The sequence below is a fragment of the Zootermopsis nevadensis genome, unplaced genomic scaffold, assembly GCF_977971745.1.
Source record: "Zootermopsis nevadensis isolate Lab colony 2312 unplaced genomic scaffold, Znev_1.0 Znev_ptg000007l, whole genome shotgun sequence".
NCBI lineage: Eukaryota > Metazoa > Arthropoda > Insecta > Blattodea > Termopsidae > Zootermopsis > Zootermopsis nevadensis.
Window position 1 is genome coordinate 2638473 of NW_028259139.1, and position 13495 is coordinate 2651967.

A 13495-nucleotide genomic window follows, 5' to 3' on the forward strand; every position below is an offset into this window, starting at 1 on the left:
TCATGCTCGCAAGGTTCTTTTACATGCCGTAAATCTACGACATGGGACCGCCGGCTTTACTTCCCCTCCGAAGGAAGTTGTGCTACAGATTTTCATCAACCTTAAATAATCCATCGACCTCGGCCAGGATTGAACCCGCGAACCTTGGGTCCAGTGGCGAGCACGCTAACCACTAGCCCACCGAGGGCGACTTTCAAATATCTATACAGAGCATTAATCAAAAGAAGATAAACCTGGTAAAGTTACTTAACAGAAAAGCATTTACATATCAACAGGTTACATAAACCAAATTTTGGGCAGAAATAAAGATAAAATGAAACAGATATACAAAAAAAAAAAAAAAAACAGTTTACTGATAAGTGTGTAGTTTATTTAATCATGCTGTATGTACTGTACAGGTTCTTGAGATCTAAGCAAATGAAAGTATCATTAATTAAATGAATAAAAGTAAAGCTGTCCCACTATACACCATGTAGGCGCTTGTGGGGAGAGAAGATATAGGTCCTATTCATTCTTGACTTCAGCACTAGATGGGGGGGTGAGAGGTCAGCATCACATCCTGGTTGCACTTTACCCCAGGGAAAGAACCCCGATACCCATTTGATAGGAGGCTGGGTGGGCTCCAGAACCAGTCTGGATGCAGAGGCTAGAGGAAAAATCCTCTGCCCCGGTCAGGGACTGAACCCTGGTCGTCCAGTCCGTAGCCAGTCACTGTACTGACTGAGCTACACCGGCTCATTAAACACACATAAATCTCTAGTATACGTTCATGCCTCATCACAAAATTACAGAACAAAATCGTAATTTAAAGATCATTAATAAAACTTTTATAAATGTAGCAAACTTAAAGTACTTGGGTAAAGCAACACCAAACCAAGCCTGCATTCATAAAGAAATTAAGTTATTACATAAATCAGAAATTAACCTTAAAACACAGAACTGCTAACAACATATCTGCATAATAGATTATATGTAGTATAAAAACATAAAATGGTGGGACGTAAGTCACGCCATAAGGATTCAATGCTGATGCTCTACATAGAGATACAGATAGTTCATATGGGTGTATGAACACTAATAATGCACATTTGTCAAACCAAATAAGTGTAAAAATTCAGTCTCCTGTAAATCAGTCATTTTGGTGATACTCCCTTTTGGCAAGATGTTCTCAATAAACTGAGAAAGGCTACATTCTGCCACAGCAGCCCATCACTTCAGTCCCCATCTTTAACAGATATTGTAAGAATTAACATAATTTTTGATAATTCTTATAATTACCTGGTCGTGTGGCACCTCCTTGGTCTTGCTGATTTGCAAATAATCGTTGGAAGTTGCCACATCTCCATCATCTCTATCAATTGAAGATCTGGAATCCTTCATCTTATTACTGGATAGTGTAGGTGGCTTGTGTTCTGGACTAGATCGACAGAATAAACTAGGTCTTTTGGCTGGAGAACCTGTAACAAGGCCAATATAAAGAACCTGTACCAAGAGACATTTTTTTCAAGACACAAACAAGAAGTTGCAGTTCATTGGTTGTATTACAATGGCAAACAAATAAATGACTGAGGTTGGACAGTATCAGATCAGATATGGGAGAACAAGTATGAATGATAAATCACGAGGGATGTGCGAAAATGTAAAAACAACATTAAACTGGCTGAAAGTAGGGTCAATAGAGATTTCTGTGATAGACAACAAAACCTTTGGGTTCCATAATAAAAATAAATGTCTTTCACTTCACAAAACAGTACCTGGCATAGAAGCAGGACTTGAGCTGCTACTGTCACTCTCTGTTTTGTCTCCAGAGCCTCTACGATGACGAAGTCCAGAATGGCCAAGTACAGGAGAGCCAGGAAGGGACAACCGTCCATCTGTGTTTGAGATGTGACAAAGCTCTGCTTCATCTTGCTAGAAACAGAACAATTTTTTTTAATACAATACATCTCTTTTTTTAAAGAATTCAATCACTAAAATAGCTTAGTGTGGTCTTTCATAAATTTAGTATTGCAAAATTCTGATGATATGTAATAATATGGCCAATGATTTATGGGAAATTGAGAACCAAAATTATAAACTAAGAATCTGATAAGAAAGTAAACTTTACTACTTTATTAGTATATTACCAGTATTCCTGAACCTGATATCTCCATGTACCATCTTACATGTTTGTGCATATTACATTTGTATATTGTTATTAAAATGTGTGTATATTCCATTTGGCCAAATATCAAACACTCACACAAATTACAATAAAATTTCTTTGGTGTTTAGTAATAAGAGATTAATTAATTAATTAGTGTTCTGTCTGACGACAAGTCCATATGAACAGGATCCTTCCATCCTTTTCTCGGACTGGGACCTGTTCATATACGTTCTTGGCAGATGATCCAGAAGTGGTTTGCCATTGCCTTCTTGTGTGTGTGAATGGAGTAATTGTTGGGATGCCACGGAGAAACCGGGGAAACCCCCGGAGGAAAACTCCGTGTTGCCTAGACCACGGCCTTGCCCAACACACGTTATAAATTCGGGCACCGCCGGGAGTCAATATAAATTATGTTTGACTTCAGCCCCTCTTACCAAATACCAAACATTTATGCATATCAAACTCACGAAGGTTTACATGTTCCACTGGCAACACTACCAACCTTTTGACCTTCCTTATGTGTACTTTCAGGATGCTGAATTCTGAAGTTCAGCTGTCTTTCCACACGCATAGTGAACTTGTCCCCAGTCCCCTTAATGAAACGTGCAGCTTGTGCCATGGATGTAACACGCTTCCCATCCACAGCGACTACAATGTCACCTTGCCTCACATCTGCTGCACTGGCAGGAGACTGGGGCAGCACAGACTCCACCAAAACACATGCCTGATAACGTTCCACAATAAACTCCTGCTTAAAAACTATGCCGAGCTGCTGCAACGGGTTCTTAACGACTGTAAGGTCCAGGGTTATAAAGCTTGATGTTTCAGATTGAACCATCTCAACCCATGCAGTTGAATCTGGAATGTCCAAGAAACAAAACTGGAATGACATTCAAAACCAAGAAACTTTTAAACTTGAGCCAACACAAAGACAGTAAAATTCTAGATCCATCCAAGATTCATTCCTAATAAAAACAAATATAACATAACCTCCTCAAAAACCACATGTATATAAACGTTGTAAGGAGTACATAATCTTAAAGCAGTGGTTCTCAACCCATGGACCACCAATGCATTGTATACATTTCTGCAATCCTTGCCATCCTATATAAAGAAAAGTAGTGACCTGATATGAGAAAATACAATCTGATACCATCATTAGTCTCTGGCATAAAGTATGAATGTAAACAAATGTACAGCTTAATAAAAAACATAAAATAAAAACCAGGCAAAAGCAACATCAAATATTTAACTAATAACTGATTTTGTTAAAGGAAATTATTGAGTGATAAATGAAACTATTTGATATAGTAGGCCTAATTAAGTAGCATTTTTAATAAAATGTCATGATGTTTCAATAAATTTTCCTCATCTAACACTGAGGATTGTAGTTTGATAAGAAAAGATGACTGTAGCCTCTGACCTGACAAGGATTGATAACCTTTGCCTTAAAGCCTCTCCTATTTTACTTTAATGCAAAATTGTTCAGTCTGAACTGTGCCAACAAAATAAACAATCATTCATAACTGAATATGTGGCGTTCCTGTCAAAAAGGCAAAATGCTTTGTTTCTTTATTGTACTACTGCAACTTCTAACTGATGGCCTGTAATGTGCCTAAGCATCTCAAATAAATTGTATTAAACAGCTGGAACACAATGCAGTATGAAAATAAAACACCATATTAAATTGTAAGTGCCATAGTACTGGGGTCTACATAGTAGATTCCTAAGTGAATACTAGCACAGAAATTGTAAACAGCAACCCAGACTAATATTCAAAATTAAAAAATATTTTAATCATTAGGGCAAGTTCTAAATGTGTTACTGTATTTGCCAATGGACCTCACAGTGTGTAAGTGAATATTTAAACGCAAGCAACAAAACTCTCACCTGCTGCAAGTGAGCAATAGATGTCACCCACAACAAGATCTGCCATGAGCCTGGTGACCTCGATAACAGTCACTTGCAAGTTACCAGGAGGGCATGCAGTTGCTTCCTCCACCTCCTCTCCTGGCTCTGATTTTGGGAAAAATGGTTTGTAACGTAGTTTGTAGTTTGGGAGGGTATGCTTCTTCTTCAGTGACTTACGAATCTACAGCCAATCGAGTCAGTTGGAAAACAAGGAAACAACAAGTTAGGAAATGTACACATAGCACAAAAAATCTGGCACATTCGCCAGAATCTAAGGTTTTCACCTTTTTGGAAGCCACCAGTAACATCAGAGACTTCACTGTGAATGTGTTAAATTAGATAGGTATTACCTGACTGACTATAATAGATGTGATCTGTGAAAGTGGGCGACCTTGAAACTGAGACTCAACTTCTAGTTCTAAAACTGGATCACCAAAGAAACTAAAGGACCAATGGGTGTATGGATGTCGTGTAAACTGCAGCCTGGCTTGCCCCGACAAGTGATTCACTGCAAACAGAAACACAATTACTTATCTATTGCAATTCAGAATCTGCTATTTCCTTTCAAGAAGAAATCATATTAAATGTGAATTGCATCTGTAGTTTTATATGGCTGTAAAACTTGATCTCACACTGAAGAAATAACAGAGACTACATTAGAATAAAACTCTATGGAGAGAAACTGTATATAACAGATGAGCATTATAGAAAAATTACATGGACAGGAGCGTCAAAATTTTAATCTTCAACCAATATTTTAAGATGATTAAATAAGGAGGGCATGGTAGGCTGGAATTTTTAAATTCAGGGAGAAAATGTGCAATACGTAAATCATTTTTGTAGGAAAGCCTGGAGGAAACAAAAAATCAGGGAGAGATTGTGTAGAAGAGAGGATAATATTAAAACGGGTTATAGAGTTTGTGGAAATGTAAAATGAGCTGGCTTGACTCAAGGTAGGATTCAAATTTGATAATGCTTTAGGCTTTGTAAAAACAGATTTTCTTGGATCAGCTATAAACCTATCAAGTAGAGAAAGTAGCCATATAGAAAAAATGTACATTTCATCAACTTGCGTTCAAGATGTAGTACAACGAGAACAATTTTTAAAAAATTGTTCTATTTAATTGTAAACATGACAACCAATGCAACAAATGTACTGACATTTACAACTGAGTAGCACCTAAAAAGGGCCTCAAGTTTATATATCATTGTTTCCATTGTTTTACAATAAAACCAAATATATATCTAACTTAATTATAAATTAATGTGTTGTGTTTCTTATTTCAAAAAATTTGAGTAATTATTGCGGATTCAGTCGGTATAGTGACTGGCTATGGACTGGACGACTGGGGTTTGATCCCCGACTGGGGCAGAGGATTTTTCCTCTGCATCCAGACCAGTTCTGGGGCCCACCCATCCTCCTATCCACTGGGTACCAGGTACTTTCTCAGGGGTAAAGCACAGCCAGGGTGTGAAGCTAACCACTTACCCCCACCTAATGCCAAGGTTAAGAATGAAGGAATTCTGGGAGTTGAGATTTGGGTTGTAATGTCATTAAGGATATGAAATGAAACAGATCTCAATTCTGGGAAATAAAAAAAAAATCCAGAGTGAAATGTATGACACCCTGATCCATGATATGACACTGACTTAACAAATGAACATAGGTTCTTAAAATAATAATAACCACTGCTAGCCACTGCATATTTATAAATCACTGATCAGTGGATTCAACACTGTACCAACAACTTTTGTGATCAAGAAGATGGTGAGTACTGATGTGTATTCCCCAGTCAATTCACAAGTTAATTAATTAAATCACTTGTAGTTACTTCTTCATGTAATTCAAACACTTGCTTCAGTTAATTACCCATGAGATCTCAAAAGTTCTACTAACAACACAGCAAGCACATACAGATATTATCAAAGAATACAAATTTAGGTACAGTAATATAAACACTAGGACTACGGGTGCTGTAAGTTGCCTTTGGTGGACTAGTGGTTAGCGTGCTTGCCACTGGACCCAAGTTTCACTGGTTCAATCTTGGCCGAGGTCGATGGATTTTTAAGGGTAATAAAAATCCGTAGCACGACCTCCTTTGGAGGGGAAGTAAAGTCGGCAGTCCCATGTCGTACATTTACAGCATGTAAAAGAACCTTACGAGCATGAATGAGATATTTCGTAAGCAAAATTCAGCTGCCATTTTTCACCCAAGAGCAATTCACTACTAGATGGGTCTAGCAGACAAATCAAGATTGAGTAGAAACTGTGCAGTCAGTGGGTTTGTCACTCACTACTCATAAATGCACACTTCAAAGACAAAGAAACCTCCCACATGGGAGGAGGCCAAGGCTCGACTTCGGGCTGTTGCGCCATTGGAAGAAAAAGGGTGCTGTAACTTTTCCCTGATGATGGAGACTGCAATATCTTTGACACCAGCCCACTAAAACACAGTGTCATCACTACCAAAATCAAAAATGAAAGTTTCAACAACCACACAAAATTGTATTTTGATAAAGAATGGACAAACCTTTGACTGAAAGATATGCAGCCTTCCCCAACACCAAATTGGCATCAATTGACAGCTGAAATCCACCAGAGTACTCTAAATCTAAGCAGAGCTCCAATGTTTCAATATGCTGATACTGTGGATGAAGCACTGCATCTTTAATACTAACACTCTTAATAGTTGGAAACTGAGTGCCTAGACATAAATCTCGAATCTGCAACAAAACCAGGTACAGGGTAAATCTTTCACAAGATGTACAGAGTCAGAGTAATTATTTGTCTACATCAAGGTCATGAAGTGCTTGTTTCTTCCATATCTCATCTAATTTACTAGCACAAGTAGTTGGCAACAGTAATAAATAAAAGTTATGAAATAAACAACAGAATCAGCTATCATTTAGTTTGTTCCAAAGGATTTATCCACATTCAAGGCTTTGTATAACATTTCATAACAAGCTAGTTTTTTATGGTAACATGTTGCTAGCCTCGTGGCCCAAACACCAACCTGGATGGCCTCTATATGTATGCTGTCCATTACTTTTTACGCAACATGTTCACAACTACCTATATATGTGGAAGCCTTCTCTATCCTGAAGGCATGCAATGCCATAATGACAAAGGACTCACTGGACAATTTACATTAGAATCCCCTCATCTGGGCTACATTCAAAAAATTTTAAGATTAAAATACAAAGAACTATAACACAAAATTCCTTTATCTGTGTAAATCTTTATCCCTCACTCAGATACAAAAGCACAGACATATTTTTTTTGGGAACAAACCACTCAATATCTGAGATGAAACAATACAGAAATTGAGGCAATGACATAATCAGGAGCTTCATAATTTGTACTCTTCATTTAGTAGTCAGGATTATTGAATAAGAACAAATACAGTTAAAACATGAAGCACACAGAATTACCAGAAATTTATATGACCTGGTGTTGTTACCAAAATAAAAAATATATATATACTGGAACTTACAGATACGCTATCAAACAACTTTCCAGTAGTAGTTCTTGTAAGTAATTCTTCAAATTCTAGGCTCAACTTGTGCCTAAACCAGCGCCGGACCTTCTGAGCATTTCTAAGTTCTTTAAACAGAAACTGGAATAAAAGATTGAGGGCCAAGCAGCTCTCTCTTTTAGGAATGTCACTGCTTTGTAAAGTATCCACCAAACTCTGTAACAAACACCACTACTTTCACACCCCATTCAATCCTAGACTATGATGAGTATAAACAATAATGTGTCAAAGCAAATCATGCACGAGAAAGAAATCTTACTTCCTCTTAAAAAATTTTAATGAATAGGATACAACTGGAAAAGTATGAGTAGAGTATGCACTAACAGAGCACTTTACTGCAGACACTTCAGCCTTTTATTGGTGCTGTAGCACATGAAACACTTGCCACCACGCTGGCAATCAGCAGGAAATAAGTTTGTCACACATGGACCCACTTAATGTTACAGTTTTTGAAACACATAATCCTCATGTTTGTTAAGTGTGGATTTAATGATTTATCATAAAAGAACTGAAAAAATACATGTGTCACTTAAATGCCATAAATATGAAATCATGACTGAGCAGTGAAAGAGTATTCCATTCTGTATGTAATATGCGTGAGTTGAGTATTCTTTCATTAAAATTTGCAAGCATCAGGCAAGTATTACTTTTTCTTATATTTTCAAAAATCACAGCATTTGTTTAAGCTTCAAAATACTTCTCCCATTTTCATGTTACACAAACCTGAGGAAGACGAAAGTGTCCAGACATAGGTACTCTTGGGGGGCCAACATATGGCAGGCACTTGATGTAGCGGTTGAAGACATACCACTGCACTGCAAGAGTTGCCACAACACCAGTTCCTATGGACACCACTATCACAGAAAACAGTAGCAGTGGATCCATGGCATCAAGCTAGCTAGTGCAGCAGTACTGAAATCTGTAAGAAAAGAATAGGATGTCATTTTTAAGGACCAAGAGTTAACCCTCAAAAAAGTTGTCAGTGGAACCACGGTTCCGGGGAATTTGACGTAAATACGTCTACACGGAAAGGAAGTTTATATATTGGCTTTATTATAATTATTTACTTAATACATGCTTTACAATTGAGATAAGTTTGATTAAGACATTGCTTATTCAACTTGAATTAGTTACGCTTAAGATGGGTCTGTGATAGCTGATTGTAATGTAATGTAAGGTAAGGTAATGTAATAAAATGTAATGTAATAATTCATATATAAGATAAGTACTTGTGATATTCCAAAACATTTTTACCAGCACAAAATGATCTAGTCTACGAGGCACTTCTTCTACAAGCGATTCACAGCTCAGCTCTTTCCACAATAACGAAAGCGGATTGTTGACGGCAGTAATGAAATACAACAATGCCCAGTAAACAGATGATGTTTCTTAAGTAACAACATTGCACGCAAGCTGACTGCTGTTGGTCCATATTTACACATTGTTGATATGGATCTTACACGTCTTCGTTTCACGTTTTTGCTGAATGACCCTTCCGTATAGATGTATTTACATCAATAACAATAAGCATTTTTAATAGTAACAGTCACAACTGTGATTATGGAGCTTCAAAACTACACACAAATATGAAACATTTAACATAGCTTGGTACTTCTGAGCAGCTAAAGGAGACAAAATATATAATGCTATTACGTAAAACAAAGAAACTACAAGACTTGAAGAAACATAGACAATAAACTTTATTCTTCGATAAAGTTTTATAATTAACTACAAAGGCACATTAAACTGAAGTATAAATTTAAGCAGACTATAGAAATCCTATCATCCAACTAGCCTTCCTTAAGCAGTCAATAGTCATTCAATCAACTCCATGGAACAGTCCTTCTTGGGAACCTATAAGTATGTTGTGCTGGTCACGAAATCCTTACATTTTACAGAAACCAAATGTTCATTACCATGTTCACAAGAGCCTCTGAAGAGTTCCAGTTCAACTGTAGAGATAAGCCTTAAAACACATTGTTTTGCCATGGCTGTGATGACAGAATAGTGTAAAAGATGCAAATAATAGGAAAGATTCAATGTATGCAAGTATATTAGTTAATAATATAACTGACACTGATTCAAGAAATGTCATGTTAACAAGAACTGATGATAAAGCACTGTATCATCAACTCAAATAACAAAAGCCAGGAACATAAAATTCTGGTACAGTTAGAAAAGAATACAATTTACTTACAATCCATATTACTAACCAGAAAAATGAAAACTTCAAATACTTTCATGTTTTACTATAATGAACTTCCACTATGGATAATTAGGCAAGTATTACAACACTGAAATCAACTATAAAATCACTACGAATGCACTACAGTAATGTCATATTCCTTAAGATATAGGTCGGCGAGGGTTATGATTTTATTTATTTATTTACAAGTTCCAAGAATCCAATAGTGGATATAGAACACGTCACAAACTCAAGTATAAAAACATAAAATACATACATTAAAAAATTACATCTAGACAAGCAGCGTACTAAATTCAAGACAATATAATTAGTATTTTTATTACAATAGTTATCCAATTAAGTACTCATCCATAGTGTAAAACGAGTGAGTAATTAAGAAATGCCTTAATGCAACCTTAAAATTTTTAAAATTATTTGAGGTATTCTTAACCTCTGTGGGTAATTTATTAAATATCTTTATACCCGCATAGTGAACTCCTTTCTGATAAATAGTTAAATTGGCTTGGGGTAGATACAAATTTTGTCTCTGTCTAGTATCAATAGTATGAGAGTCAATGTTTGATGGAAAAAGAGTTTTGTTTTGTAATACAAACAATAATAAAGAAAATATATATTGTGATGCCAACGGTAAGATATCTAATTCTTTGAATATATTTCTACACGATACTTTATTGCTACATCCCATCATTGTTCTAATTGCCTTTTTCTGAAGGAGAAAAATAGTGTAACTACTAGATGAATTTCCCCAGAAAATGATGCCATAGCTCATTAAGGAATGAAAGAAAGCATAATAAATTGTCTTTAGTACTGAAATAGACATATATGGTTTCATATTTCTAATTACATAGCAAGCCTTGCTCAATTTTTTAATAAGTAGATCAATATGATTCTTCCAAGTTAATGCACCATCAATCATAATTCCCAAGAATTTAGTACAGAAGATATTATTAATGAATTTATTATTATAACTTATTGTGACAGTATCTGACATTTTTCTCCTAATTTTAAAATTAATATAATGTGTCTTATTAAAGTTTAGTGATAATCTGTTCATTCTAAACCATCTATTTATATTTTCAAATGTTGCATGAATGTGTTTATTAAAGTCGTTTGTATTAGAATGAGAAAATAGGATGCTAGTATCATCAGCAAAAATTATAGGTGTAGCAAATTTAGTTATTATACTGGGTAAATCATTTATGTATAAAAGAAACAACAAAGGTCCCAATATAGACCCTTGTGGAACTCCATATCTAACTTTAAGCCAATCCGAGGCTGTATTGTTACTGTCATTAGTATGTAATACTGTTCTAATGTATCTGTTATTTAAGTAAGATTCAAAGAGTGTGTGATCTTTCCCATTGATACCATAAAATTTAAGCTTAAATAACAAAATTTCATGATCAACACAATCAAAAGCTTTTTCCAAATCACAGAAGATGCCTCCCACTATTTGTTTGTTATTCATGGCATTTAAAATCTCTGTAGTCAATTTATAGATTGCATTATCTGTTTTTAATCCTTTCCTAAATCCATATTGTTCAGTACTTAAAATATTGTATTTATTGAGATGATCCAAAATTCTTGAGTACATTACAGTTTCAAATATTTTTGAAAAAGATGTTAAAAGTGATATAGGTCTATAATTAGACACATCATATATATCACCATTCTTATATAATGGTTTTATTAATGCATATTTTAATCTATCCGGAAATACTCCTCTCCTTAACATTTTATTGCATATATAATTTATAGGTGAACTTATAAATGACGAGCTTATTTTTAAAATCATAGGTGGTATCTCATCATATCCATGCAAATTTTTTAGTTTAAGGGATTTTTTTTTTTTATTTCTTTGTTCGTACAGCATTTGGAATTCATATTTGGGTATGGATTAGAAAAAGCTTGGTTCATGAAATGAATATAATTTTCATCATCATTAATATCATTTGCAATTACCGGATTATTAATATCTTGTAGTTTTATTTTCTCTGCAATGTTAACAAAATAATTATTAAATTTTTCAGCAATAGTTTGTTGGTTATTGAACTTCTTACCATCAATTTTTAGTGTTTTTATTTCAACTCTATTTGTATTTCTACCTGCTTCTTTATTTATAATACCCCAAGTAGTTTTAATTTTATTATATGATATTACTTTACATAGTAAAGCAAATTATGCTATTCAGTATATATGACATAAGCATAAACAATCATTCTGGAAACTTACCAAAAGCCACAAGGCTAATCCATTCTTCCTTCCATAAGCCTCCATAGATGTTTGTAAATATGAAAGGAGTTTCTGGCATATTCAAGATCATAATTTAAACATGGTTTCTACTCCATAGAAGAATTTATCACAACCAGAAATTCACTAATATTATAAATAAATGTAAGAAACTGTGGTGATGCTTTATTGTGTAACTATTTTTGTGGTAACACAGTAGTTAACTGTAAATCACTGCCATAGCTATGCAATTTATATTTGTATTAGAAACATGTGTTATACTTGAAATTTTCTGTATCCTTGGCTTAAGCCTATGAAGGATCTATGAAATACAAGTACATTCTGTTCTGTTATTGCCTAATCATTTTCAAGCTATATATCAGACTAAACATAACCTATAATTTAAATAATACAGTAACACAGAATGTCAAGGTCAAGTTGAAAGCATCCCAGTCTCATATTCAAGAAGTCCTTTACTGAAATCTCAGCCTGCAGACCAGCTATCCTGACTGAAGTAATTCTCAGTTTTCCTCAGGCCCTCCAGGCAAATGCTGAAATAACACATGAAATTTGGGTACTGCCTCTGTTCAATTCATTATATCAAACGAAGCTCAAATTTGGCAACTGAAATTGTCGTTAAATAAATAAAAAACATCATACAAATAGTAACCTAAGAAAAGGCGTACCCATTACCTATATTTAATAAAATGTACTTACATACTGAATAAGTTCATTACGATTACTGCAGCAAATACCATAATTCTGCTACACTCTGCACAATTTACTTTTCATTCTGATGAATTATCTCTTGTTCCCTTGATACTGTCTGCTGTCAACATCAACCTAACATTGTGTTCTTGTCACTTTGCAGGTACAGTATATTCCAATCCTTACACTGCACTCCCGATGCACGTAAGGAATTAAGGACGCAATTTGCAGGTATTTCAGTGTCTTGCAAATATAGTTCATAATTCAATATTTAACCAATACGGCTACGTAAACTCTTCTCAACCGCCATCTTCTGGCAATGCTAACTACTGGTGACATGAGCCAACGTTAAAAGACAATAGCCGGTTTCGAGTTATAGTGCCACCAAAACAGGAGAGAAAAGTGTTTTAAATCGAGCCATATTTACTAGATATTAACACAAATAGGACACATTTCCTCATTATCAATCGTGACTACTTGCAACAGATGCCCTGATACAGGATTTTCTACTTTTAAATGCAGTTTATATCGATATTATTTAAAAATGTATGTCTCTGGGTTCGTGAAGGTTGGTATGAAATTGTCATACAGTAACTGAAGACTAGGTAGGATGAAATACATATTAAACACAAACGGCTTTCCTCCGGAACGTTTGGTTACGTATAGTATGACGAATGTACCTTAGTTGAGCATACAGTGTAAGTGGGCTGTCGTACATGAACAAGTATTTATTATAGCCCATGGAACTATAAGGTAGTC

General features: G+C 35.1%; 1 protein-coding gene across 4 annotated transcripts in view; it reads right to left on the reverse strand.

Annotated features, from left to right (window-relative positions):
• The window catches only part of Pdzd8 (PDZ domain containing 8), a 32392-nt gene extending 19315 nt beyond the window's left edge, over positions 1-13077 (reverse strand). For 2 of the 4 annotated variants that reach the window (XM_087343953.1, XM_087343952.1), the window contains exons 1-10: positions 12746-13077; positions 8848-12579; positions 8317-8512; positions 7552-7749; positions 6589-6781; positions 4408-4565; positions 4037-4238; positions 2649-3004; positions 1755-1911; positions 1279-1457 (exon numbers count right to left, since the gene is read on the reverse strand). In XM_087343953.1, the coding sequence (XP_087200079.1) occupies positions 1279-1457; positions 1755-1911; positions 2649-3004; positions 4037-4238; positions 4408-4565; positions 6589-6781; positions 7552-7749; positions 8317-8478 (1605 nt within the window). In that variant the 5' untranslated portion in view covers positions 8479-8512; positions 8848-12579; positions 12746-13077. The remainder of the gene's footprint in view (positions 1-1278; positions 1458-1754; positions 1912-2648; positions 3005-4036; positions 4239-4407; positions 4566-6588; positions 6782-7551; positions 7750-8316; positions 8513-8847; positions 12580-12745) is intronic. The other 2 variants (XM_022069638.2, XM_022069637.2) reach the window with 2 other exon arrangements.
• Positions 13078-13495: the final 418 nt, after the last annotated feature.